This window comes from Vipera berus (assembly GCF_964194415.1).
Source record: "Vipera berus genome assembly, chromosome: 2".
NCBI lineage: Eukaryota > Metazoa > Chordata > Lepidosauria > Squamata > Viperidae > Vipera > Vipera berus.
The window spans coordinates 11,632,987-11,658,061 of NC_138203.1; the positions used below are offsets into that span (position 1 = coordinate 11,632,987).

The following is a 25,075-nucleotide window of genomic DNA, read 5'->3' on the forward strand; positions in this document are numbered from 1 at the left end:
TGAGGGAGAGGGGCTCTTGAAACCCGAGGTTGTGGGCCACTGCCCTTCTGCCGCGCACCCTCTACTTCCCAAGGGCCTTGGAGGTCTGGCGAGGCCTATGGGGAGGGGGTGCATGTGTGAGGGAATCTGCAGAAAGATGATGGTGCCGAAGGGCTGGGGAAGCGACGGGGCAGGGAGGGGATGGGTGGGTCATTTTGGGAGCAAGGGGATGCAGCTCTTTATCCTCTCCTCCCCCCCTCCTCCTCCCAGGCCCACAAGAACTGTGGCATCATGAGTGAGATTGAGGCCAAGGTGCGCTACGTGAAACTCGCCCGCTCGCTGAAGACGTACGGCGTCTCCTTCTTCTTGGTCAAAGTAAGCTGTGCTGCCTCGGGTCCCCTTTTGCCCCTGCCCGAGGGGGGCTCCTAGGAGAGCCTGCTCAGAGGCTCTGGGACGGGGGAGGGAGGTGTCTTGTCTCTGTGGAAGGGGCACTCCTGCTCTGAGCTGGAGGGTGTGTGTGTGTGTGCGTGCGTGCGTGCGTGCACCCTATGGCAAGGATCCCTGCCTTGCAGGAGAAGATGAAGGGGAAGAACAAGCTGGTCCCCCGTCTCCTGGGCATCACCAAGGAGTGCGTGATGCGTGTGGACGAGAAGACCAAGGAGGTCATCCAGGAGTGGAATCTGACCAACATCAAGCGCTGGGCAGCCTCTCCCAAGAGCTTCACCCTGGTAAGAGCTCCCCCTCCAGCCCCAAGGAAAAGGCCACAGAGATGAAAGGGCCCATTAAGGACTGACTGGGGTAGCAAAGCCCCTCCCTCCTGCCACCCCCCCTCCAAAGTCTGCAGGCAAAGGACAGAAGAGGGGCCACTCTAGGCGCCCCAGACGCTCCTGGGAGGCCCCTGCCTTCCTGGAGTGGGCAGAATCTCCCTGGGTCCCCAACCACTTGGGGCTGTGTAGGCTACTTCCCGGTGAAGTACCCTCCGAAACAGCTGTGCCCAGTGCAGCTGTGGCATTCTCTACAGGCTGCCGCCCTTGCCTGGCAGACGGGGAGAGCCGTTCTAGGACAAGCAAAACAAGCAGCCGCCACATCTTGGGGGGCGGGGGAGGCAGGCAGACCACCCGGAAGCTCCCCCTTCAGTGACTGCCTGGGCTTTGGGGTTACAGGACTTCGGGGACTACCAGGACGGCTATTACTCTGTGCAGACCACTGAAGGGGAGCAGATTGCCCAGCTCATTGCTGGCTACATTGACATCATCTTGAAGAAGGTGGGTCTCGGATGGGTGCGGGGGGTGGGGGTGTCCGGGCAGGAGGGTGACCAGGCTGAAACAAGGGATGCCTTGAGCTATAGCCCCCCCCCCCGTGTGTGTGTGTGTGTGTCCCCTGACTCGGCCTGTGTGCCTTCAGCCGCTGTTGAGGCGGGGGCCAGTTTTTCTGGGCCTGGCTCGGGACAACGGGGGATAACCGCTGCTTCATCCCTTGTAGAAAAAGAGCAAAGACCACTTTGGCATGGAGGGAGACGAGGAATCCACCATGCTGGAGGACTCTGTGTCCCCTAAGAAGTAAGATCGGCTTTGCCAGAGTGGGGTTGGGAGTCCGTCGGGGAGGGGGCAATGGGGGGGGGCATGCCTCACCCCCTGCTCTCCTTGTAGGTCAACCCTTCTGCAGCAGCAGTTCAACCAGCTGAACAAAGCCGAGCACAGCTCCGTGGCCCTTCCGGTTATCATACGGCCGGGTGCCAGTGGGCCGGAGAACTTCCAGATGGGCACTATGCCCCAGGCCCAGCAGCAGGTCACCAGTGGCCAGATGCATCGGGGGCACATGCCCCCTCTGGTAAGGGTCCCGGGCTTTAGGGGACGCCACCCACTGCCTCCCCCAGGTCTCCTGCTGCTCCAGCACAGGAATTGGGGCTTCCACTGCCCTTTGAGGCTTGGTGCCCCTTCCTGAAGTCACCTCTGATTCTTGGGAAAGAGGAAGGCAGCCCCACATTCTTCTCCCTTGGCCAGCCCTGCTGTTGCTGGGAGAGGCGCATTGGCTCACCTGTCTTTTTTCCACTCTGCCCTGCAGACGTCAGCTCAGCAGGCCCTGACGGGCACCCTCAACTCCAGCATGCAGGCTGTGAAAGCTGCCCAGTCCAGCCTGGACGACTTCGAGACCCTCCCGCCCCTGGGCCAAGATGCGGTGAGAGTACCAGGAAGGAGGGTGGCTGGGTGTCCCCCTGGAGAGGCCCCTCCCGGGCTGGACGCCTGGGATAACCCCTGCTTCTCTGTCCATAGGCCTCCAAGGCCTGGCGAAAGAACAAGATGGACGAGTCGAAGCACGAAATCCACTCCCAAGTCGATGCCATCACTGCGGGCACAGCCTCGGTGGTCAACTTGACTGCCGGTGACCCGGCAGAAACAGACTACACAGCCGTGGGCTGCGCCGTCACCACCATCTCCTCCAACCTGACCGAGATGTCCAAGGGAGTGAAGCTGCTGGCGGCACTAATGGAGGACGAGGGCGGCAACGGGCGGCAGCTCCTGCAGGCCGCTAAGAATCTGGCTGGGGCCGTCTCAGAACTGTTGAAGACAGCCCAGCCATCCAGCGCCGAGGTCAGTGGCGAAGGGAGTGAACTGGAAGATGCTGCAAAGGAGGGAGAGCTGGCTCGGGATGCTGGATTGAGGAAAGCCGTGGGGTGGGGGTGGGGGTAGAAACCGGAGGGGGGGGGATGCAGGCTCCCATCTCCCTTGGCAGTGGAATCTATCTGGGGCTGTTTGGGCTGATCCCTCCTTTGCGCCCCAATCTATCTCACAGTGTTGTTCAGTAAACGGGGGATAGGGTGGGAACACTGTGTCCGCTGCTTTGAGCTCCTATGCCAGACATGTCAAACACAAGGCCCGGGGGCCGGATCCAGCCCGCGAAGTGGTTTCATGTGGCCCATGAAGCCATCCTGGAAACAGTGAGGGAACGGCCCCCACTGCCTTGGCCCTGGCCCAGAGACCCTCCTTCTGCCAGAGACCCTCAGATCTGTCCCACTCCTGCCCAGGCCCCCATAGGCAACCTTGATGCGAACGATGTAGAGCTGGCCATGCCCACCCAGTAGGCCATGCCCACCCTGGCCATACCTACCTGGCCCCTTGAGGGCAACCCCAATGCTGATGCGGCCCTCAATGAAATTGAGTTTGACACCCCTGTCCTATGCAAAAGGAAATTGAGCAAAAAAAGAAGCAGGTGACCGTGGGCCCCTGCCTGACTCCAGCAGGTGCCACTGCACTTCTGGTCCTGCTGGGACGTGGGGTTGGGGGCATTGCACATCTTGAGATCCAGACTTAGCTTCCTGACAGCAGTGCTGGCCAAGGGCTCCTGGGCTGCTCTCGGAGGCTTTCATCTCACGGGACCCTGACTCCTGTTGTAGCTGCTTTCCTAATCCTTCGGAATTGCTCTCCGGGGGGGGGGGGCGGAGAGGGTGACTCTTACCATCGAAGTCCGGAGGGCGCACAGTGGCAGACTGCCTTTCTTGGCGCATATAACCAGACCGAAGACCGGGAGTTGACGTGTGCCTCTCTTTCTCACTTCCAGCCACGGCAGAATCTGTTGCAGGCAGCTGGCGCGGTGGGACAGACCAGTGGGGAATTGCTGCAGGAGATTGGGGAGAGTGACACGGATCCCCATTTCCAGGTGAGGGATTTGCCAAGAGCCGACTGGTCCCATTCTGCTATCCCAAATAGATTGGTCCAGCTCAGGAGTGGCTTAGAGATGTCCAGGGGACTGAGGTGAAGTGTCTAGGAGGAGAGACTGGGAGAAAAGTCGGTGGGGCTGAGGGGCGACAGAGGGCCCTTCCGATCTCCGAAGGAGTGCCCGCAAAGAAGGCCAAGATTACCAGGGTCCCAGGATGTGAGGCTAAGAGTTTGCTACGCGATTCCTTGTCCACCCCAGCAAGGACTCCTTAAGAGTCGGCAGTTCGCCGTGGAGAGCCAGAACGAGAGCCAGCTTGCCTTGCCGGGAGGACTCTGAGCACCTGCTGGGAGGGTCTGAAACTGAAGTTCCTACCCGGAGTGGGGAGGGGAGGGGGGGGGTTCAGTGAGGCTTAATGGCCTGGAAGCCGACTCCACAACGGGTAGTTGAGGTTTGTGGGCTTGGCCCATAATCTCTCACATTGTGGATGTTCACGTACAGATTGTGGAGAGCCGGCGCCTCCGGATCCTGTCTACCCCTGATGCCAAGATGGTAAAAGGGCCCGAGATGGTCCATGGCTGTGCTCCTTGCAGAGCCCCTGCCTTTGCCACCCTGTCCTCAATCGGTGTGCTTGCCCAAGGGGATCCCTGCATAGCTTTCTCTCGCCGGGTTCTTCAAAGCCGCTCTCGGGCTAGGCTCTGTCTGGTGCCAATCCCCACCGTATAATTTTAAAAGCCCCTTGGAAAGCGATCACAGGTCTGGGATCGGGTGATGCGGGTCCACCACTTCTTTCAGCACTGATCTATCCTGCTTCCTCAGGGGTGACCTGGCAGGGATAGGATCCAGCCTCGATTAGGGGTGGGTGGGTTTCGGCTGGGCCAGAAAAGGAGAGGTGGGCGGGGAGGGGGAAATTTTACAACTGGCACAAGGGGGTGCTTGGCCCCGGCGGCACCTTCTGCTCTCCCAGCCCCCAAGCTGCGACTGCTCGGGCTTGGTGATGGGCTTGGTGTGCGGCACTCTGCGCCTGAGATTAAGTTACTGGTGGTGAAGGCTGTTCCTGGTTGGGCGGGCTGGCAGGCGGCAACATGGCCACCTCCAGGCACGGGCCCCTGGGGGGAGGGGGCGGAGACCCTCTGCTGGATGGTGTTTTGCGCCATTCCTGGCTGTGGCCTGATGGCCCTTCCTCCTCCAGGACGTGTTGATGCAGCTCGCCAAAGCAGTGGCCAGCGCGGCTGCCGCTTTGGTTCTGAAGGCCAAGAACGTGGCCCAGAAGACCGAGGACTCAGTGCTGCAGACCCAGGTGATCGCAGCTGCCACACAGTGTGCCCTCTCCACGTCCCAGCTGGTGGCCTGCACCAAGGTGGGTCCTTCTTGTCTGGGATTTGGGTGGTCAGCAGCGCAGCCTCTCTTGGGTCAGCTGCGGGGGGGGGGCTCTCCCGTCTTGCCTGGGCCCGTAGACCCTCTTCCTTCTAAGGCAGGCTGGTCCAGTTGCTCCTGTGTGCAATTCAACTTGGGCGGGCCAGGTTTGCTTTCTCCGCTGGACGGTGGCCAGAGAGCCTGCTCCCGACCGGTGCGCCTTGCTTTTTCCTCGACAGGTGGTCGCTCCCACCATCAGCTCCCCCGTCTGCCAGGAGCAGCTGATCGAGGCTGGGAAATTGGTGGCCAAATCAGTGGAAGGCTGTGTGGACGCCTCCCAGGCTGCCACCTCTGACGAGCAGCTCCTGAAACAGGTGGGGGTGGCCGCCACCGCGGTGACCCAGGCGCTCAATGACCTGCTGGAGCACATCAAGCAGCACGCCACGGGTGGGCAACCAGTTGGGCGCTACGACCAGGCTACCGACACCATCCTCAACGTCACCGAGAATATCTTCAGCTCCATGGGCGATGCTGGTGAGAAGTGCCGCCTGGGAAGGCTGCCCCCGTCTGCAAAGCCCCAGAATTGCAAGGCAATGTTAGCTGTCGGGTGCTGGACAACCAGGAGCATCGTGCCCCCCCCAGCCCCCTCATGGCCTCTCCGTGCTCTTTGAACCCCCAGGTGAAATGGTTCGTCAGGCTCGCATCCTGGCTCAGGCTACCTCTGACCTGGTGAACACCATCAAGGCTGATGCGGAGGGGGAGACCGACCTGGAAACCTCACGGAAATTGCTGAGTGCTGCTAAGATCCTGGCCGATGCTACAGCCAAGATGGTGGAAGCAGCAAAGGTCTGGCCCTTTGGTGGATGGAGCTGGGCATTGGGATGTTTAGGCTGGTGGTGCCCATTTGGCTCTAAGTGCGCAGATGGACAAAGCAGAAAATGCCCCCCTCTCCTTGGCAAGCAGCACCGGGCAGAGGCGCCCTCTGCCTCCTTGCGGGCAGCTTGCAGCCTTGCAGGCAATGGGCCCTGCCAGAGCCCATCCTTGGGGGTGACTATTGGAGCCACCCCTTCCAAACGGAACAGAGGAATTTGGGGGCGAGCATGTTCCTGACAGGCCTCCGTTTTTCCTGCCAGGGAGCTGCAGCCCATCCGGACAGTGAGGAGCAGCAGCAGCGGCTGCGGGAGGCGGCCGAGGGGCTCCGCATGGCTACCAATGCAGCAGCCCAAAATGCCATCAAGAAGAAGCTGGTGCATCGGTTGGAGGTCGGTTTTGGGAAGGGGCAAGACTCCCCCGCTTTTGCACTTTCTGGCTAGCCTGGTCTGACTTGGGAAGTGAGGGCCTCACTCTGATCTTTCTGTCCAGCATGCAGCTAAACAAGCCGCTGCAGCTGCCACGCAGATGATTGCGGCTGCCCAGCACAGTGCTGGGGGGAGCAAGAACCCGTCCGCCCAGCAGCAGCTCGTGCAGAGCTGCAAGGTAAGCTGGAAGGGGGGGCAGGATCATGACCTTGAAGCCCCCTCTGATTCCTTGGCTCCTACACGGGCGATATGGGGCTGTCTTCACCGTCCTCGCCTGGTAGGAAAGTGAAGGCTCAGCAGGCGGGTGGGAATTGAGCTCCAGCTTCCCTCTTGCTCTCCCGGACACAGCCAGAGTGGCAGGGAAGCCCAGCTCTTCCAGAGGCAGATGACTTGGTGCACAGCAGCTTCTCAGTCTGGTTGGCAGAGTGGCATGGGCAGCAGGGACCTCTGAAGCTGCTGTTCAGCTGCTCAGCCTGTCCGCTGCCTTTTTGCCTGACCTGTCCGAGGAGGAAGAGCTGATCTAGCTGAGATATCCTGGCAGGGGGCGAGATGAAAGGAGGGCAGGGGAGGACTGAAACAAAAAGGGCCATCGGCCGCAGGAGCCCCGGGGCCCCCTATCCCTGAAGCAGGGGGGCAGGGAAAGGCTTCCCCTCCAGGGCTACCCCAGGGTGGACCTGCAGCCGAGACCTCCTCCTTTCTTCATTCCTGGCAGGTGGTGGCCGATCAGATTCCGATGCTGGTGCAGGGAGTTCGTGGCAGCCAGTCCCAGCCGGACAGCCCCAGTGCCCAGCTGGGCCTCATTGCCGCCAGCCAGAACTTCCTGCAGGTGAGCAGAGACGCTCTGGCCTTGTCGGGTTTGGCAGAGGGTTTACGGCACACGCCAGGCGAGCACGGCCACTTCACGTGACACCTACCCATTTTTCCATTGTAGCCCGGTGGAAAGATGGTGGCTGCCGCCAAGGCTACGGTGCCCACCGTCTCGGACCAGGCCTGTGCCATGCAGCTCAGCCAATGCGCTAAAAATCTGGCAGCAGCCCTTGCCGAGCTCCGCACGGCAACACAGAAGGTCAGCAACTTTGCTTGCAGGGTTCTGGGTATCATCCCCACTGGGTGGTGGGTGGGCAGGAGCACAGGAGAGTGGTGGGTGGGCAGGAGCACAGGAGAGTGGTGGGTGGGCAGGAGCACAGGAGAGACGCATCGCTCTGTCTGGGAGGCTCCTTGCACCAGGCCTGGCCGAGCCTGGTCTCTTTCCCAGGGTGGGAACTCCTGGCCTTGGCAGGAAGTCCCAAGGGTGTGTGTGTGTGTGTGTGTGTGTGCTGGCGATCAAGACGGGTTGTCCCGTTCTCCCAGGCGCAGGAGGCCTGCGGGCCACTGGAGATCGACTCGGCCCTCAGTTTGGTGCAGAGCCTGGAGAGAGACTTGCAAGAGGCCAAGGCAGCTGCAAGGGACGGCAAGCTGAAGCCCCTTCCAGGGGAGACGGTGTGTATGGGGAGAGGGAATTCAGTGGAGCTGTGGGAGCGGGGGTGGGAAGGTGGTCTCTGGGGGGTTCCGGGCCCTTCCTGACGGCCTGTCTGTGTTGCAGATGGAGAAGTGTGCTCAGGACCTGGGGAATAGCACCAAGGCGGTCAGCTCTGCCATTGCCCAGCTGCTGGGGGAGGTTACCCAGGGCAACGAGAACTACACAGGTACCTGGTTCTGCAGGGTTTGTGGCACTTGCAGCTACAACTAGGGCTCTGCATGTTTGTGGGTGGCCTGTCCTCTCCTGTGACCAGGACGCTTTCCTCACCCTGTCTGGCCTGAGAGGTCAGGGACTCATTTTGCCCTGCAACTCCCCCCACCTGCCCTTGCCCCCCCGCTCCAGCCCAGCCAGATTTGCCTTTCTTGGGATGGGGCCAGTCCCTTGTTCCAGGCTCTGGAGCCAGGAAGACAGCTGGATAAGGCAGGTATTCCTGGGCTCCCATCCGCGAGGAGTCCCTTGCCCCTCTCCCTTTCCTCTCCCCGCAGGAATTGCTGCTCGGGATGTGGCGCAGGCGCTGCGCTCACTCAGCCAGGCTGCGCGGGGCGTGGCCGCCGGCACAGAGGACCCTCAGGCCCAGGCGGCCACGCTGGACTGCGCAGGAGACGTCATGGATAAAGCCAGCAGCCTCATCCGGGAGGCCCGCAAGGCGGTGGCCAAACCAGGGGATGCCGAGAGCCAGCAGCGCCTGGTCCAGGTGAGCCCGGAAGCCTGGCTGGGCTCGGCCTTGCTAGGGGTAGTAGCTGCTTGGGGAGGAAGGCGGTTGCCTGGGAGGGCAGGTCCCAACTCTCCATCTCCTCTCTGCAGGTGGCCAAGGCCGTGTCCCAAGCCCTGAACCGTTGTGTGAACTGCCTGCCTGGTCAGCGGGACGTCGATGCCGCCATCCGCACCGTTGGCGAGGCTAGCAAGAGGCTGTTGGCCAATTCTGTGAGTGGGGAGGCTGCTTTTGGCCCGGAGGGTGGGTGGCCTTGGGTGGCAGTGGCAGAGCACAGGCCAGCGCCCTGTGGGCAGGCCAGCTCCATTTTGTATGCAGAGAGCCACCCCCACTACCCTGCTGAAGCTGATTCCCAGTATGCCTTTGGCAGACCCACATTGAAAACGCCACCTCCACACACGCACCCCACCCCCACAGTGCTCGGTCGTGACTCGGTCTTTGACATCACAGAGTGGCTGCTGGATGTTTGGTGTCAAAGGCCGTGGGGACTCTCACGGTGGGAGATTGGCAGAGCCCCTCCTCTCAGATGTGGGGAGATTAACCACCAGCCCCCAGGCTGTAGTTTGGGGAGCTGGGCTTTGGGCTGCCCTGCTCTGGGCAGCGGAAGGGGCTGCCTTGCCAGTCCTCAGGCTTGGTGGCCAACAAAGGGATGGGCTGGAGGTATCTGGGAGTAGGAGAACTGGATCTTGCCACCTAGTCCTTAAGCGGAAATCGCCTGGGCTGCGTCAGGAGGTCAGAAGGGTGCCTGGGACCCCCAGCCTGACCCCTGTTTCTGTTCCCAGTTTCCTCCCAGCACCAAGAACTTTCAGGAGGCCCAGAGCCAGCTGAACCAAGCTGCGGCTGGCTTGAACCAGTCGGCCAATGAGCTGGTGCAGTCGTCGCGCGGAACCCCCCAAGACCTGGCCAAGGCCTCTGGCAAGTTTGGCCAAGACTTCAATGAGTTCCTGCAGGCTGGGGTGGAGATGGCTGGACAGTCCCAGGTAAGAGCTGCCTGGCTGGGCGGGGAAGGTCTCCAGTGCACGTGCAGAAGGAGCGCCTCGTCCTAAGGCGTGTGGGCCTGTGCGCGCAGCCTCGTGTGTGGTGGGCGGCGCTAGCAGGACATTGGCAGGGCAGACCAGAAAGGATGAGCTCTTCCAGAGGCCGCTCTGGAGAGTGTCCAGGGCAGGTTCCCAGCTTGCTGCCAGGCAGATGCCACAGTGCCAGTGACCAAGAGAGCTGGGTGTGCGGCATCAGAGCCTGTGACTGGCAGGCTGGGTGAGGCTTCGGGTGTTTCAGAGCAGAGAAAGCCAGGCTCTCCTGCAGGGCAGTTCCAATGCTGAGGGGGGAGGGGGGAAATCCAAGACCCTTTCCCTGGGGTGAGGGGAGGCTGCTTGGGGGAGGTTGAAGGTCCAGTGCAGCCCCAGGGGGGCTGAGCAGGCCAGTCCCGAAATTGATTGGCGGAGGGCCTGGGGTGGGATGCCACAGGGCCAGCCGGATCCTGGCATCCTGTGGAGGGACAGAGGCACTGCCGGAGGGGAGGCTGGGTCAAGGCACAGCTGCCCTTGAGGTCTGGGGACTAAGAGCTCAGGCTACCGAGAAACCTAGTGCTTGGCACAGTCATAATTCCAGAAGGGCTGTGAAGTCCCCAGGGGAAAAAGGGCAGGGGGCGGGCAGGTGGGTTTGGCTGCTTGGCCTGGGAGCTGCCCCCATTTGTAGCAAGCTGAGCAGGGAGAGAATTTAGGCAGGGGAGGGGGCCAGGCAGTGCCAGGGGGCTGCCCATCACGGAACGCCGATTGCAGTGAGGGGCTGGCCGGGTCTGGTTCGAGGGTCCGGTGACTCCCTCCGTCTCTCTCCCCTGCAGTCCAAGGAGGCCCAGGGCCAACTGGTGTCCAACCTGAAGGGCATCTCCCTCTCCTCCAGCAAGTTGCTTCTGGCGGCCAAAGCACTCTCCGCAGACCCCACAGCACCCAATCTCAAGAATCAGCTGGCAGCTGCTGCCCGGTACGCAGCCCTCTTGCAGTGGTAGCAGGAAGTGGGGCCTACCTCCCCCAAGTTCCCTGAGAACTGCCGGGTTGCCTGGAGAGGGCCACTTTTGGGCAAGGGGGGAGGGGTTAGGACAGCTGTGCGGCACCTGGATGTCCGGGGACGAGGGTAGGGCGGGCTTAATGGCAGCGTCTCTCTTTCTCTCCTCCCCCCCAACCCTGGCAGGGCTGTGACGGACAGCATCAACCAGCTGATCACCATGTGCACCCAGCAGGCACCGGGCCAGAAGGAGTGTGACAATGCTCTGCGGGAGCTGGAGGTGAGCCAGCCTCACCGGGAAGAGGGGCAGGTGCCGTGGGGCTGGTTGAGGGGGCAGGCAGGGCAGCCTGCCTGAGCCTCAGCTGACTTCTCCTCTCCAGACGGTGCGAGAACTTCTGGAAAACCCCACCCAGGCTGTCAGTGACATGTCCTACTTCAACTGCCTGGACAGCGTCATGGAGAACTCCAAGGTGAGCGGGGGGTGGTGGTGGTGGTGGTGGAGGGGAGGGGAGGGGTTGAGCCAGGCGCTTAGGGTCTCTTGAGGTCTTCAAGTCCCCCAAAGCTCAGGCTAGATGTCCAAGCAGAGGGAAGTCCAGCTTTTGCTCCAAGAGGGTTTGGTGCCGGGTGTGTGTGTGTGTGTGCGTGTGCGTGTGTGTGTGTGTGTGTTTCCATTTCCTTTCTGGGTTATCTTTGGAAGTTTTGCAGACCTCTCCCCTCTTTAAAACCTGCATTCTCTGAACGGCACTGGAAGCTGGGTTTTTTTTTGCTGTTCCAGTGCAAGAAGCCCTCAGGATCCATAGTTCTGTGCATACACACACCTACACCCACGCACGTGCTTCCCTGCTTTCTGTCTCCTGCAGGTGCTGGGCGAGGCCATGGCTGGCATCTCGCAGAATGCCAAGAACAGCAAGCTGCCAGAGTTTGGCGAGTCCGTCAGAACAGCCTCCAAGGCCCTCTGTGGTTTCACGGAAGCGGCTGCCCAGGTGGGAGTCAGAGGCCCCTCGTGAGGCTGCGGGGGGGGGGCAACGCTCCCGACTGCGGAGCAGAGAGGTTGCAGGGGAGGGGGCTGTCTTCCCTGTTCTCAGGACTCCCCCCGTCTGTGCTCTGTTGCAGGCGGCCTACTTGGTCGGCGTTTCTGACCCCAACAGCCAGGCCGGTCAGCAAGGCCTGGTGGACCCCACCCAGTTTGCCAGAGCCAACCAAGCCATCCAGATGGCCTGCCAGAACCTGATTGACCCAGCCTGCACGCAATCCCAGGTAGCGGCCCCCTTTGGCCGGAAGGGAAGACGGGCGTTTTTAAGGAGAAATATCCTGGCAGTAGAACAATCAATCAGTGGGACAGAAGTTGGGTGCTCCAACACTGGAGGTTTTCAGGAAGAAATTGGGACAGCCAATTGTCCAGGATAGTATAGGGTCTCCTGCCTGACCAGGGGGTTGGACTAGAAGACCTCCAAGGTCCCTTCCAACTCTGTTATTCTGTTAACGTGTTGGAGGAGGGGGCTTGAACCAGGCAGTTGTTTGTGAATGCAGTCCCACAGCTAGTGGCACTCCTCACGCAGAGGCAGGGGGGTGGGCTTCATTACCTTCGGGGATGATTACTTGAGCCTCCTTGTGGGTAGAGCTAAGGCGGAGGGGCCTCTTTGCCTTCCGCAGGTCTTGTCGGCCGCCACCATCGTGGCCAAGCACACCTCCGCCCTTTGCAATACCTGCCGACTGGCCTCCTCCCGCACCGCCAACCCGGTGGCCAAGCGCCAGTTTGTCCAGTCTGCCAAGGAGGTAGCCAACAGCACAGCCAACCTCGTCAAGACCATCAAGGTACCCTCCAGATTCCCAGCTGGGACGGGGATGTTCGGCGGAGACAAATGAGAACCCTGCGCTTGGAGGCCATGGAACGCAAAGCCCCCCCCCGGGGGGGGAGGGAAATGGCTCAGGATCGGTGGGAGGCCCGGGACTGGCTGGGTCGCAAACTGAACAGCTATGTTGCAATGCTGAACACATTCTCTGGGTCTGACGACAGAGACTGACCCAAAGAGCAGATTTCAGATACTTTGCGAAATCATCCTGCAAAGGATAGGGGAAAGTTTCTCCCCGGGGGAGGGTGGCTGTGAGGTTGAAGGCTGCAGGCTGGCCCCTCCTCCAGCTTGGCTGCATGGCTGCCACTCGGCTTTCTGTGGGCTGGGAGTCTCTGTGGGAGCGAGAGGTGGCTGGTCCTGGGCTCCGGGAGCTTTTCCATCACACCATGATGGAAGGTAAAGGCCCAACATGAGTCTCCCCACAGGCTTTGGATGGCGCTTTCACTCCAGACAACCGTGAGTGCTGCCGTGAAGCCACAGCCCCACTGATCGAAGCGGTGGAGAACCTGACCGCCTTCGCCTCTAATCCCGAGTTTGCCACCATCCCTGCCCAGATCAGCCCAGAGGTAGGCAGAGGTTGCCTGGGGCTGGGTCAGAGGAAGGGTCCTCTCTGGGCAGCCATTGGTCTGTTGCCCTAGGGCAGGGGTAAGGAACCTTGGCTCTTTTATGACTCGTGGACTTCAACTCCCAGAATTCCTCAGCCAGCACGGCTCAGCTTGGAAACCTCTCCCTTTCCCCTCAGCATGGCTGGCTCAGGAATTCTGGGAGTTGAAGTCCACGAGTCATAAAAGAGCCAAGGTTCCCTACCCCCAGTCCTAGAGTGACCCTCTGCTGATTCCCTTTAGGGGCGCAGGACCATGGAGCCCATCCTCTCCTCTGCCAAGACCATGTTGGAAAGCTCTGCTGGCCTCATCCAGACGGCTCGCTCGCTGGCTGTCAATCCCAAGGACCCTCCCAAGTGGTCTGTGCTGGCGGGCCATTCGCGCACTGTCTCTGATTCGATCAAGAAGCTTATCACCAACATGAGGTGGGTGCCCGCTGTTTGCCCTTCCCCTGCAGCCCGGCTCCCCCCGTGGAGCTTAGGTTGGGGGACCTCAGTCTGAGGCAGGCACAGGAGGAGAAGGCATATAGTCCTCAGAGGCAGGGGGCAAGCAGATCTCCCTGGCGTAGGCAACTGCTGGCGATTCTGACCCAATCTGGCCAAGGTTCCAAATCCAGATGTGCGGCTGCATCGGCCCGAGTGGGTCTGAGAGTTGGGGGGGGGGGGGGTTCCTTCCTCAGTGTTCTCATTGGGACACTTCAAGAAGGCTAGTTCGGGTATTCCTTTTTAGCAATTGCCTCATTTAGTAACCATTCACGGTTGTGATGTGGCCACTTCTTGCATTTATGACTTTTGCCAGTCTGTAAAACGAAATCTGAAATAAGGTGTCAAGCACAGTCACGGTTTTACTTATTTAGCCCGTTATGCTTCATGACCGAGTTGCCAGCCCCAATTATGGTCACTAAACAAAGATTATCTGCACAGGGCTGAAAAGGGGGCAACCACGACTGGACTACTGTAATGCGCTCTACATGAGGCCGTCCTCGAAGAGTGTTCGGAAGCTACAGCTGGTCCAAAGTGCAGCAGCAAATTAGTTTGGGGGCTCCAAGAATGGGCCTTGTCGCCCCACTGCTCTGCGAACTGCATTGGTTGCCAGTCTGCTTCTGGGTGCAATTCAAGGTGTTGGGAACCATTTTTAAAGCCCTTCATGGCTTGGGTCCAGATTACTTGAGGGGCCTCTTCACCCCACTGGGGTTGGCCCATCCCACCCATGCCGGCAGAGGAGGCACACTATGGGTCCCCTCTGCCCTATTAGTCTGGCTGGTTGGGGATCCAAGAAGAGAAGGGCCTTCTCTGCTGTGGCTCCTGCCCTCTGGAACATCTCCCCCTTCCCCTCGATGTGAGGTTGGCCCCAACCCTCCTATCTTTTCATAAGGGCCTAAAGACGTGATTGTGCCAGTCGGCCTGGGGCCCCAGTGGGGGAACAGTTATGGAGTGGGTTGATGAAGTAATGACAGATCTCACCTCCTCCTCCTCCCACTCCGCCCCCGCCCTCCCCGTGTGTCCTTAGGTTTGAATGTCTGTTTTTCACTTTTTATGTTTTTAGCTTAGATATAACTGTAACCTGCCCAGAGTTACCCTAGGCCAGCGGTAGGCAACCTTGGCTCTTTTATGACTCGTGGACTTCATCTCCCAGAATTCCTGAGCCAGCATGGCTCAGCTTGGAAACCTCTCCCTTTCCCCTCAGCATGGCTGGCTCAGGAATTCTGGGAGTTGAAGTCCACCAGTCATAAAAGAGCCAAGGTTGCCTACCCCTGCCCTAGGGTAAGATGGGAGACCAATGAATTTTATAAATCAATAAAACCGAAAGCGAGGAAGGGGCTGGAGCAGTTCCTCAGCAAGAAATGGCCGCTTTTCCTGCGGTTTTCAGGCCCGGGGCAAAAGTGGGTCAGGAAAAACCATAAAATTATCGTAGATCCTTCACAATACAAGAAATGGCAGCAGAGGTAAATTTCTGCCCCTCGCTGGCCATGAAGGGTCCCCTCCCTTTACTTAATCCTCACTTCGTCCTTGCTATTTCGGGCCCACTCATACAATTGAGGAGATTCCCTAAAGATTCAGGACTTGCCATCTTTCTTTAGTTTCTCACCAGATGTCTGGAAAACCGACTCCTTCTGCGTTCCGAATCGTTGGCAGCACGCTGGCATCTCTGTGACTAGCAGAACTGGGAGGGACAAACAGATGAGGCAGCCATGGGGCGGGGGGGGGGGGAAAGGAAACTAGGGAGGTGTCCAGTGTGCACATCTGGTTGCCATTGCTGTCTGCAGGGACAAGGCTCCTGGCCAGCGGGAGTGCGACGAGGCCATCGAAGCGCTGAATAAATGCGTCCGAGAGGTGGACCAGGCCTCCTTGGCAGCCATCAGCCAGCAGTTGGCCCCTCGCGAAGGCATCTCCCAGGAGGTGGGGAGGTGTTTGGTTCAGCTCATGCTGGGGCAGCAGCCAGGCGGTGGGCTTCTAGGGAGAGGCTGACTGCTAGTCCTCCAGGTTGGAGGGCCTGTGGACACCAGAAGGGCTGTCCCATCTCCAGCAGTGCAGAAAAGGAAGGAGGCCGGGTGGGTGGCCCCTTCTGACCAGCAGTGGGACAGAATTGGATCCTGCTTCAGCTTCTGGGGAACGGGGGGGGGGGGGAAATGTCTTCCCCCTGCCCCAAATTGGTGCTCAGGCCTTGTCTCCTTCTCCAGGCCCTGCACAACCAGATGCTTACAGCTGTACAGGAGATCAACAACCTCATTGAACCCGTGGCGGGTGCCGCTCGTGCTGAGGCCTCCCAGCTGGGCCACAAGGTGAGGCAGCCGGTGGCTGCAGCAGCAGGAGAGCTCCACAGCCAGCGTCCGGCTGGAAGGCTGGCGAGACCACGCAGCCAACTGGGGCCTGATCCTGAAGAGCCAGTCGGGCCATCCTGTGGGTGGGGAGGGAGAAAACAGGGCTGAGAAGGCAGGCCTGGCTTCAGGCCTGCAACTGGCTTCCCTGGGCTCTCCGTGGCTTGGTGTCTTTCGGGTTGTGCCCAGGCACCACCTTCACGATGCAGTGGGGGGTGTACGTGGCTTCAGTCGGTCTGCACCCTACCTCCCCCCGGTCCGCCTGCCTGCCTGATCTGTGGGGGCATGAGGTCCTTTCCCTTGCTCTGCCCTGGAAAAGGGAAGGGGAAGGGGCCTGGAGAAGATGGGGGAGACTCAGTGTGAGGCGGGCAGTGCTAGGCTCAAAGGACCCTTTGGCCCTCGTCCTCTGGACTGGCCCCTCATTTGGCTTGGAGAGCGGCGTCTCGATTGCCCAACCCCTTACACCAGGGGTGTCAAACTCAATTTCATTGAGGGCCGCATCAGCATTGCAGTTGCCCTCAAGGGGCTGGGTAGGTGTGGCCTGGGTGGGCGTGGCCTACTGGGTGGGCGTGGCTAGAGTGCATATGGCCTACTGGGTGGGCGTGGCCAGCTCTACATCGTTGGCATCAAGGGTGCCTACGGGGGCCTGGGCAGGAGTGGGACAGATCTGAGGGTCTCTGGCAGAAGGAGGGTCTCTGGGCCAGGGCCAAGGCAGTGGGGGCCGTTCCCTCACTGTTTCCAGGATGGCTTCGCGGGCCGCATGAAACCACTTCGCGGGCCGGATCTGGCCCCCGGGCCTTGTGTTTGACATGTCTGCCTTACACGACAACCCCGCCCCCCGCGCAACCCTGCCCCCCCGCGCGGCTCCATCTCGAGGGAATGCCCCTTCCCACACCCGCCGACCCCTTCTCTCCTCCTCCAGGTCTCCCAGCTGGCCCAGTATTTTGAGCCCCTGGTCATGGCTGCGGTGGGTGCAGCCTCCAAGATGCTGAATCACCAGCAGCAAATGAACCTTCTGGACCAGACCAAGACGCTGGCCGAGTCGGGCCTGCAGATGCTCTACACAGCCAAGGAGGCCGGGGGGAACCCCAAGGTACCCGTGGGGCTGGCACCGGATGGATGGATGGATGCATGGGTGGGGTTAGAAGCTGCCTGTGTGCCACCTGGGCTGCTGCCAGGGCCTGATGGGGGCCTCTCTCTGCAGCAGGCACCCCACACGCAGGAGGCCCTGGAGGAGGCTGCCCAGATGATGAGGGAGGCGGTGGAAGACCTCACGGCCACCCTGAACGAGGCTGCCAGTGCCGCAGGGGTGGTAGGCGGCATGGTGGACTCTATCAGGCAGGCCATCAACCAGGTAAGCAGGGAAGCCACGGTCTGGCCTCCCCCTGGCCACTGGGCCTCTTCTCTGGGGAGCCCCTGTGCCTGGCTCCCCTTTGGCACCGGAAACCTTGCCAAACCAGCTTTGTGTAGGGCAGGGGTAGGCAACCTTGGCTCTTTTTTGACTCGTGGACTTCAGCTCCCAGAATTCCTGAGCCAGCCATGCTGGCACAGGAATTCTGGGAGTTGAAGTCCACGAGTCATAAAAGAGCCAAGGTTGCCTACCCCTGGTGTAGGGCAGGGCAGTTGGGCACCCCATGGGGTTCAGGAGGAGCCAGAGAGGCTGAGGTGAGATCTTGGAAGCATCTGCTGTCAAGTCTTTTGGGGTGCTGAAGTCACCCCCTTCGGCCATTTTGCCTGTCCCTCCCCCCCATTGGTGTAATCTTTGCATCAGCCAAAAGTAAAACGGTGGGGAGGGTGTTTATATGGGGGGGGGGGGAAATACAGGTGTATACTGAGAAGCAGGACAGCAGCCCACCTCCCAGGCTTTTTCCTTCCATTGGGCAGCTGGATGAGGGTCCAATGGGAGAGCCCGAAGGCACCTTTGTGGACTACCAGACCACCATGGTGAAGACCGCCAAGGCCATTGCAGTGACAGTGCAGGAGATGGTGAGCCGGCTGGATGACCTCTTGGGGAAGGGTGGGCTTTGGGCATGGGGGCTGGGGGACCCCCTTCCAGAGCTCAACCCAGGCCCTTCTGCCCCTTTTCCTACCCCATGTCTTACTCTGCCGCCACAGGTGACCAAATCCACCACCAACCCGGATGAACTAGGCATCTTGGCCAACCAGCTCACCACAGATTATGGGCACCTAGCCCTGCAGGCCAAGCCCGCTGCCCTCACAGCAGAGAATGAAGAGGTGAGGGAGGGCACGAGAGTTGGGGGAAGGGAGGGCCTCGGAGGTGGTCTTGCCGACAGCATTCAGAGGCTGTTGCAGCGCCCCTGGCAATGGTGAGCGTGCCAGGCAGGTAGATTTCCTGGGTTGGGGGGAAGGGGGCAGGCTGGCACAGCTCTGCATTTGTCTCAAGAAAGCAACTCTGTCTTCCTGGGAGTCCATTCCCCCTGTTCCTAGCCTGGCTTGGCGGGCATAAAAGGAAGACATTGGCGCCCCTTTGCCAGGGGTGAGTTGGGTAGCTTCAGAGTGGGTTTGTGGAAAAGGAGCAGACCACGTCCCCCCCCCCTCAATAGAAGGGCACCAAGGCAGAGCTGGCAGCCAGTGATGCGCTTTCTTGAATTCCACGCTCCCCTCCAGATTGGCGCCCACATTAAGAACAGAGTGCAGGAGCTGGGCCATGGCTGTGCCGCCCTCGTGACCAACGCTGGAGCCCTCCAGTGCAGTCCCAGCGATGCCTACACCAAGAAGGAGTTGATCGAATGCGCCCGCAAGGTTTCCGAGAAGGTGACTCCAGCCAGACCTGGGCTGGGAGCGGAAGAGTCCCCCTCGTGCCCCACCCCAGATGCATATCGGGGATCGGACCCACAGACCATAGCGGGTATCCTGCCTTTGCTCTCCTGCAGGTTTCACACGTGCTAGCAGCCCTCCAGGCCGGCAACCGGGGCACCCAGGCCTGCATCACCGCAGCCAGTGCCGTATCGGGCATCATTGCAGATCTGGACACCACCATCATGTTTGCCACTGCTGGAACTCTCAACCGGGAGAATGCTGAGACCTTCGCTGACCACAGGTTGTGGCTCTCGTGGGGTGGTGGGTGGGTGGGGCTCCTTGATGGCAACGCCTCGGCCTCTAGCGTGCTCTCTTTCTTGGCAGGGAAGGCATCCTGAAGACAGCCAAAGCACTAGTGGAAGACACCAAAGTGTTGGTACAGAATGCCACCGCGAGCCAAGAGAAACTGGCCCAAGCCGCCCAGTCCTCGGTGACAACCATCACGCGCCTGGCAGAGGTGGTGAAGCTGGGGGCTGCCAGTTTGGGCTCTGAGGACCCCGAGACTCAGGTCAGGACGGCAGCCACAGCTGGCGGGCAGGCAGTTCTGGGTGGGTCCCGGCTGCTCTGCCTCATCCTGCCCTTCTCTGCACCCAGGTGGTCCTGATCAATGCCGTCAAGGACGTCGCTAAAGCCCTGGGAGACCTGATCGGTGCCACCAAAGCCGCTGCCGGGAAGTCTGGGGACGATCCTGCCGTGTACCAGCTGAAGAATTCGGCCAAGGTCAGGCCACTGGGGTGGAGCATGGTGCCGGCTTGAGGGTCCTTGTGCCTGGGGGGAGGAGAGGTGGAGCACCACGCAAGGGACACTGGAGATGGCCGGCTGGTCCTTGAGCAGCTCTCTGGCTGTTGTCGGCAGGTGATGGTCACCAACGTCACATCGCTCTTGAAGACCGTCAAAGCAGTGGAGGACGAGGCCACCAAGGGGACACGGGCACTGGAGGCCACCATCGAACACATTCGGCAGGAGCTGGCGGTGAGGGCCTGTCCCCCTGCTCCCCGCAACCACTGGCTGACCACCCAGTCTCCCATACTAACCCCCCCCTCCTCCTCCAGGTGTTCTGCTCCCAAGTGCCCCCTGCCAAGACTTCCACACCAGAAGACTTCATTCGCATGACAAAAGGCATCACCATGGCAACGGCCAAGGCAGTGGCAGCTGGCAACTCCTGCCGGCAGGAAGATGTGATAGCCACGGCCAACCTGAGCCGCCGTGCCATTGCGGACATGTTGCGCTCTTGCAAGGTGAGCCTTGGAGGTCATTTCCCAAAGGGGAGGGGCGTGGTCACGAGCCGTAGGATGTTTGGAGAGAAGGAAGGCCTCTGATTGGGGTCCTGCCTTGCAGGAGAGTGTCCTCATTGGACAAGCAACCTGGGGTGGGGGCTGGAGAAGGTTGGTCTGGGTGGACACAGGGCCACCCCCCCTCCAAAGGGGGGTCTTGCAGCCCTCCTCCAGGGAGCAGAGACTGCAGTTGGGGAGCTCTGGGTGGAGGGCAGCCCCTCTCCTTTCTGTTTGGGGGGCTGGCGATCATCTGCCCGCCTCCTTCCAGGAAGCTGCATGCCATCCTGACGTGAGCAGTGAGGTGCGGCACCGAGCTCTGCGCTTTGGCCAGGAGTGTGCTAGCGGCTATTTGGAACTTCTGGAGCACGTTCTGGTGGTAGGTGCCCGTCCCACCTCACCCACCCACCCACCCCGTCCCCAACAGCCTGTCCCTTCTTCCTCAGCCCTCTCTCCTCAGCCCAGCCTGTGAACACGGCATGCACTGCATGTGAGGCTATGTTGCAAGTCCACAGGGGGGTGCTAGGGAAGGGCGGGGCTCGGCCCAGAGTCATTAGGTCTGGGGGAGGGCCCAGGGACAACTACGTTCCCCCTGCATGGTAAGACATCAGCTCCCAGACTTGTGGTGTGCTGGTCTTTTGTGCTGTGGGGACAATTCTAACCGGCAGAAGTAGCCCATTGTGTGCAGTACGGCTAACTTTTCTCTGGGTTCATGTCCCTCCCCGGCCTGGCTGCCAAGGGACAGAGGAAGCACTGGTCCTGTGAGCTGGGGAAGCCCCATTGGACAGAGAGAAGGGCACTTGGAGGCCCCCCCCCCCGGCTGGGTGATCTGGCTGCTTGGACACTCTGGCCAGCTCCCCCAGCCCTTCCGGGCAAACCCAGATCTTCTTCACCCTCCCTTCCCTCTCTGCTGCTGCCTTCGCCCCTGCCCCTCCCGAGCAGCAGGTGGCAGTGGTGGGCCCTGAGGGTGCCCAGATGGGTGCCCAGCATGGCTCCTCCTCCCTCAGATCCTGCAGAAGCCAAGCCACGACCTGAAGCAGCAGCTGGCCAGCTACTCCAAGCGGGTGGCTGGCTCCGTCACGGAGCTCATCCAGGCGGCCGAAGCCATGAAAGGTAGGCGGGGAGGCCTGGGACTGACCAGCCCTCCTCCTCCTCCTCCTCACCGGCACGGGGCATGTATCCAGACAGCCCATTTCTGCTTTTGGGGGGTTTGCTCAACCCGTTGAGTGGTGGATCAATCCAACAGGCTGCACTTGCGCTTGGGGGTGGGAGACCCAATCAGGCCTGTGGTGTGAATGCTGTGGGGGCTTAAGAAAAGGACGGAGCCTTCGTGAAAGGAGAGCTGGGAGTCGGAGCATTGTCTGGGCTAAGCCAGGGGCAGCTCCGGACCCCCGTGCCTTCTTGTCTCCCGCAGGGACCGAGTGGGTGGACCCCGAGGACCCCACGGTCATTGCTGAGAATGAGCTGCTGGGGGCAGCCGCTGCGATCGAGGCTGCGGCAAAGAAGCTGGAGCAGCTGAAACCACGAGCCAAGCCCAAGGTGGGCTCCCCCCCTCCCCAGCAAAGCGTGAGAGTGGCTGCCAGCTGAGCTCTGCCCCTTCCATGCCCCCCGGTGCGAGAAATGGGGGCAGCCCCCCTCACTGCTCTCGCTGGCTCTAGGGACCACATGGGCCCTTGCAGGCCCACATGGCCTTAGGAGGACTCCGGCCACGTCTTGCCCCCCCCACCGGATGACCTGGCCCTGTGCCAGCCGGGCTTTCTCCATCTGGGGGAGAGTGAGAAGGACTGGTCTGGGGCTTTTTCATGCCCATTTCAAGCAGAAGGGGGGAGGGGAGCAGAAATGCTACCTCTTGCTGAGAGCCCTGGTCACTTACTCCCCGGGGAAGACATTTCTGGGTGGGAGGGCTTCCGCAAGCCCCCCCAGCTGACGGTCTCCTGCCTCTCCAGCAAGCAGACGAGAGCCTCAACTTTGAAGAGCAGATCTTGGAGGCAGCCAAGTCCATCGCTGCGGCCACCAGTGCCCTGGTGAAAGCGGCCTCTGCGGCCCAGAGGGAACTTGTGGCCCAAGGCAAGGCAAGTGGGGGCTGGGCGCCTGGGCAGGAAGTCCTCAAGTCTGGCCTGGAGCTGACCACCCTCTCTCTTTCTCTCTCTCTCTGCCAGGTGGGCGCCATCCCAGCCAATGCCCTGGATGATGGACAGTGGTCTCAAGGCCTCATTTCAGCAGTGAGTGCGGAGGGAGCTGCGGGGAGGCTGTCCACTCACTGGGAAGGGGCCCTGTTTGCTTAGAATGACCCTTCGTTACAGAGGGAGGCCTCTCCCGTACCCACTGTCCACTCTCCAGTGTGGGCCCCTAGTCAGGAGAGCCCTCTGCTTTGCCCCGAGAGCCCTGAGCTCCTCCCCTTCCACCATGCAGAGCCCTGTCAGAGGACGGGAGAGCTCGGGCAGAAGCTCCCTAGGCCAAGACAGCGGCTTCTGGGGCACTCGAGGCCCCAGTCTGGGTGGGCCCTTTGTGGCCACGGTGCCTGAAGTGGCCGCCTCACCACTCGCTCACCTCCCTTCTTCCTCTGCCAAGGCCCGGATGGTGGCTGCTGCCACCAACAACCTCTGTGAAGCCGCCAACGCGGCCGTCCAGGGCCATGCCAGCGAAGAGAAGCTTATCTCCTCGGCCAAGCAGGTGGCGGCCTCCACCGCGCAGCTCCTGGTGGCATGCAAGGTGAAGGCAGACCAGGACTCCGAGGCCATGAAGCGCCTGCAGGTGAGGAGGCAGAGGTGGCTGAGGGTCTGAGGGAGCTGCCCTTCCCTCCCTTCCGCTGATGGAGGAGCTGAGGGAGTGTGGTCCACCTTCCCCGCTGGTCCCAGTGGCCGCTGTTGACCTCTCCCAGGCCCAGTTCGGGCCCTGATGGACTCAGTCAGGGCCCCCCTTCCTTGGGTCAGCTGGGGCCGGGCCTCTGCCCCGCACACTTGCTCCAGGGCCCAGGCACCAACGAGACCGGCAACAATCAGCTGGAAGGTTCCCTGGAGGGATCAGGGCCCTGTGCACTGCCTCCCCTTCAGGGGTCTGCAGGCACGGGGTGACCGAGGCCATCCCAGTGTGTGACCTCCTTTCCCCCCAAATCCATCAGGCGGCTGGCAACGCGGTCAAGAGGGCTTCGGACAACCTGGTGAAAGCGGCGCAGAAGGCTGCGGCCTTCGAGGACGAGGAGAACGCAACGGTGGTGGTGAAGGAACGGATGGTTGGGGGGATTGCGCAGGTAAGGGCCTCCCGGGAGGGGCTGGAGTAGGGCCGGCGGGGGTTCCCACGGGGGTGACCGCTGCCCCTTCCTTCTCCTCAGATCATAGCCGCCCAGGAGGAGATGCTGCGCAAAGAGCGGGAACTGGAGGAGGCGCGCAAGAAGCTGGCTATGATCCGGCAGCAGCAGTACAAGTTCCTCCCCTCTGAGCTGCGGGACGAAGGGCAGAACTGAGCTGCCCCATGGCCGGACACCAAGCAAGGGCAGCCCTCCTCATAGCCGGGGCCCGGGGCCCCCGCCGCCGGGCCCACCGCTACTCCTGCGCGAGCCCCGAATCCCCTTCATGCCGTACTCTGGACTGTCTTCCTGGGCTGCCCCTTCCAGGAGCTTTCCTTGTGCCTTGGCTGCCTGCTCAGCCTGATTGTCTTGGGGGGCCGTGGAACCCCTTTGGGGCTGTGCAATCTGGGGGGAACATGGGCTCTGCCCACCCCTCTCTGCCTCTGTACATTTTGCCTTCTGGGCGGGCCCTGGCCCATGGCCGAAGGGCTGTCTCCGCCCTTGGATTCCCAAGTGCCTGCCAGACCCCCACAGCCCTGCCGCGTTGCTTGGCTCCCCCCACCTCTTGAGCCTCCTTCCCTGCAGCAGGAGGCCCTCCTCTGCACAAGCCCCCAAGCGCAGCTGTGCTTGACCGCATCTGGGGACCATTCACCAGCTGAGGCTTCTCACCTCTTTGTAATTTTGATACATCCATAAGGCAGGGAACCCAGGGCTGGGACGTGGGAGGGTGAGGGGTCTGCTTCCGAGCCCCTCAGGCTGTCTGGAAAGGGCTGGTCTGCAATAAACTGGTTTCTCTGCTCTTCTGCCTCTACACACTCCTTTTTTTGGCCAGCAGCAGCTGCCCTCACCCCTGGGGTTGTGAGAAACAGGGCTCCGGGCAGCAGACCCAGCGGGTTGTGGGAGGAAACAACATTGCCTGGCCCCAGTGGCCTTGCCCAGCTCTAGGGGGAAGAGCGGCCTCAGGCCGCTCCTAGGCATGGGAACCATGCTGCTTGATGTGGGATTTTCCCCTCTCCCCTAGGGAAGAGTCCCAGACCTGCTTGCCAGCTCCCAGTGTCGGCTCCTATGGGCCAGACCCCCACGCCCACAGCAGTCTCTGGCCTTTCCAAATCCCCAAAAGACTGCCCCAGGCTCAGTTTTTTCATGGTCCTCTTGCTGGGACATGGTGGCTCAGTGGGTTAGGATGCTGAGCTTGTCGATCAGAAGGTCAGCAGTTTGGCGGGTCGAATCCCGAGTGCCGCGTAACAGAGTGAGCGTCTGTTACTCGTTCCAGCTTCTGCCAACCTAGCAGTCCGAAAGCACATAAAAAATGCAAGTAGAAAAATAGGGACCACTACGGTGGGAAGGTAACAGCGTTCCGTGCGCCTTTGGCGTCTAGTCATGTCGGCCACATGACCACGGAGACGTCCTCGGACAAGCGCTGGCTCTTTGGCTTTGAAACAGAAATGAGCACCGGCCCCTAGAGTTGGAAACAACTAGCACGCATGTGCGGGAGAACGTTTACCTTTACCTTGCTGGTTGGGAGGACCCTTTTAGAGGGTCCCAAAGGAGCCCATCCTCGCTCAGCTGCCCCCTTCCCCCATGTGGAGGTCAGGGCTGCGTCAGGCTCCTGCCAGCTGCCCCCCCTTCCACCAGGCATCTGGGCCCAGCTCTCTCTGCAGTGCTCCCAGCACTTCCTGCAATACCAGTCTATCCCTGGCAGTGGGTGCCCTGATTGGCACAGGAAGAGTGGCAGGCCTGGGTTGGGGGAGAAGAGCAGGAGGGCGAGGAGGTTGCTTGCTGCCCAGTCTTCTGGTTTCTCCTGCCTCCTTGGCCTTGAGAGGGCTCTTGATTCCCTGCCCTGACTGGAACCTTGGTGAGAGTTGCCTTCCTGGGTGTTTCCCTTTCCTTGTGAATGGGGTACTCC

At 61.0% G+C, this 25,075-nt stretch overlaps 1 protein-coding gene across 5 annotated transcripts in view; it reads left to right on the forward strand.

The window, feature by feature from the left end:
* The window catches only part of TLN1 (talin 1), a 36,612-nt gene extending 12,644 nt beyond the window's left edge, over positions 1 to 23,968 (forward strand). For 3 of the 5 annotated variants that reach the window (XM_081318205.1, XM_081318206.1, XM_081318208.1), the window contains 49 exons: positions 250 to 354; positions 552 to 707; positions 1,143 to 1,244; positions 1,462 to 1,538; positions 1,629 to 1,809; positions 2,044 to 2,157; positions 2,253 to 2,570; positions 3,538 to 3,636; positions 4,135 to 4,185; positions 4,826 to 4,993; positions 5,229 to 5,523; positions 5,669 to 5,835; positions 6,123 to 6,251; positions 6,352 to 6,465; positions 7,000 to 7,113; positions 7,219 to 7,353; positions 7,638 to 7,766; positions 7,870 to 7,972; positions 8,292 to 8,500; positions 8,611 to 8,730; positions 9,301 to 9,498; positions 10,359 to 10,498; positions 10,706 to 10,799; positions 10,900 to 10,989; positions 11,380 to 11,502; positions 11,633 to 11,776; positions 12,173 to 12,334; positions 12,798 to 12,938; positions 13,218 to 13,399; positions 15,241 to 15,373; positions 15,655 to 15,756; positions 16,715 to 16,885; positions 16,997 to 17,146; positions 17,677 to 17,778; positions 17,908 to 18,027; positions 18,421 to 18,567; positions 18,687 to 18,853; positions 18,937 to 19,120; positions 19,207 to 19,332; positions 19,468 to 19,584; positions 19,665 to 19,850; positions 20,155 to 20,262; positions 20,891 to 20,996; positions 21,298 to 21,422; positions 21,830 to 21,955; positions 22,043 to 22,105; positions 22,455 to 22,637; positions 23,005 to 23,133; positions 23,215 to 23,968. In XM_081318205.1, coding sequence (XP_081174331.1) covers positions 250 to 354; positions 552 to 707; positions 1,143 to 1,244; positions 1,462 to 1,538; positions 1,629 to 1,809; positions 2,044 to 2,157; positions 2,253 to 2,570; positions 3,538 to 3,636; positions 4,135 to 4,185; positions 4,826 to 4,993; positions 5,229 to 5,523; positions 5,669 to 5,835; positions 6,123 to 6,251; positions 6,352 to 6,465; positions 7,000 to 7,113; positions 7,219 to 7,353; positions 7,638 to 7,766; positions 7,870 to 7,972; positions 8,292 to 8,500; positions 8,611 to 8,730; positions 9,301 to 9,498; positions 10,359 to 10,498; positions 10,706 to 10,799; positions 10,900 to 10,989; positions 11,380 to 11,502; positions 11,633 to 11,776; positions 12,173 to 12,334; positions 12,798 to 12,938; positions 13,218 to 13,399; positions 15,241 to 15,373; positions 15,655 to 15,756; positions 16,715 to 16,885; positions 16,997 to 17,146; positions 17,677 to 17,778; positions 17,908 to 18,027; positions 18,421 to 18,567; positions 18,687 to 18,853; positions 18,937 to 19,120; positions 19,207 to 19,332; positions 19,468 to 19,584; positions 19,665 to 19,850; positions 20,155 to 20,262; positions 20,891 to 20,996; positions 21,298 to 21,422; positions 21,830 to 21,955; positions 22,043 to 22,105; positions 22,455 to 22,637; positions 23,005 to 23,133; positions 23,215 to 23,346 — 6,837 coding nt within the window. In that variant the 3' untranslated portion in view covers positions 23,347 to 23,968. Of the gene's footprint in view, positions 1 to 249; positions 355 to 551; positions 708 to 1,142; positions 1,245 to 1,461; positions 1,539 to 1,628; positions 1,810 to 2,043; positions 2,158 to 2,252; positions 2,571 to 3,537; positions 3,637 to 4,134; positions 4,186 to 4,825; positions 4,994 to 5,228; positions 5,524 to 5,668; positions 5,836 to 6,122; positions 6,252 to 6,351; positions 6,466 to 6,999; positions 7,114 to 7,218; positions 7,354 to 7,637; positions 7,767 to 7,869; positions 7,973 to 8,291; positions 8,501 to 8,610; positions 8,731 to 9,300; positions 9,499 to 10,358; positions 10,499 to 10,705; positions 10,800 to 10,899; positions 10,990 to 11,379; positions 11,503 to 11,632; positions 11,777 to 12,172; positions 12,335 to 12,797; positions 12,939 to 13,217; positions 13,400 to 15,240; positions 15,374 to 15,654; positions 15,757 to 16,714; positions 16,886 to 16,996; positions 17,147 to 17,676; positions 17,779 to 17,907; positions 18,028 to 18,420; positions 18,568 to 18,686; positions 18,854 to 18,936; positions 19,121 to 19,206; positions 19,333 to 19,467; positions 19,585 to 19,664; positions 19,851 to 20,154; positions 20,263 to 20,890; positions 20,997 to 21,297; positions 21,423 to 21,829; positions 21,956 to 22,042; positions 22,106 to 22,454; positions 22,638 to 23,004; positions 23,134 to 23,214 lie in introns of those variants that run through there. The other 2 variants (XR_014025185.1, XM_081318207.1) reach the window with 2 other exon arrangements.
* Positions 23,969 to 25,075: the final 1,107 nt, after the last annotated feature.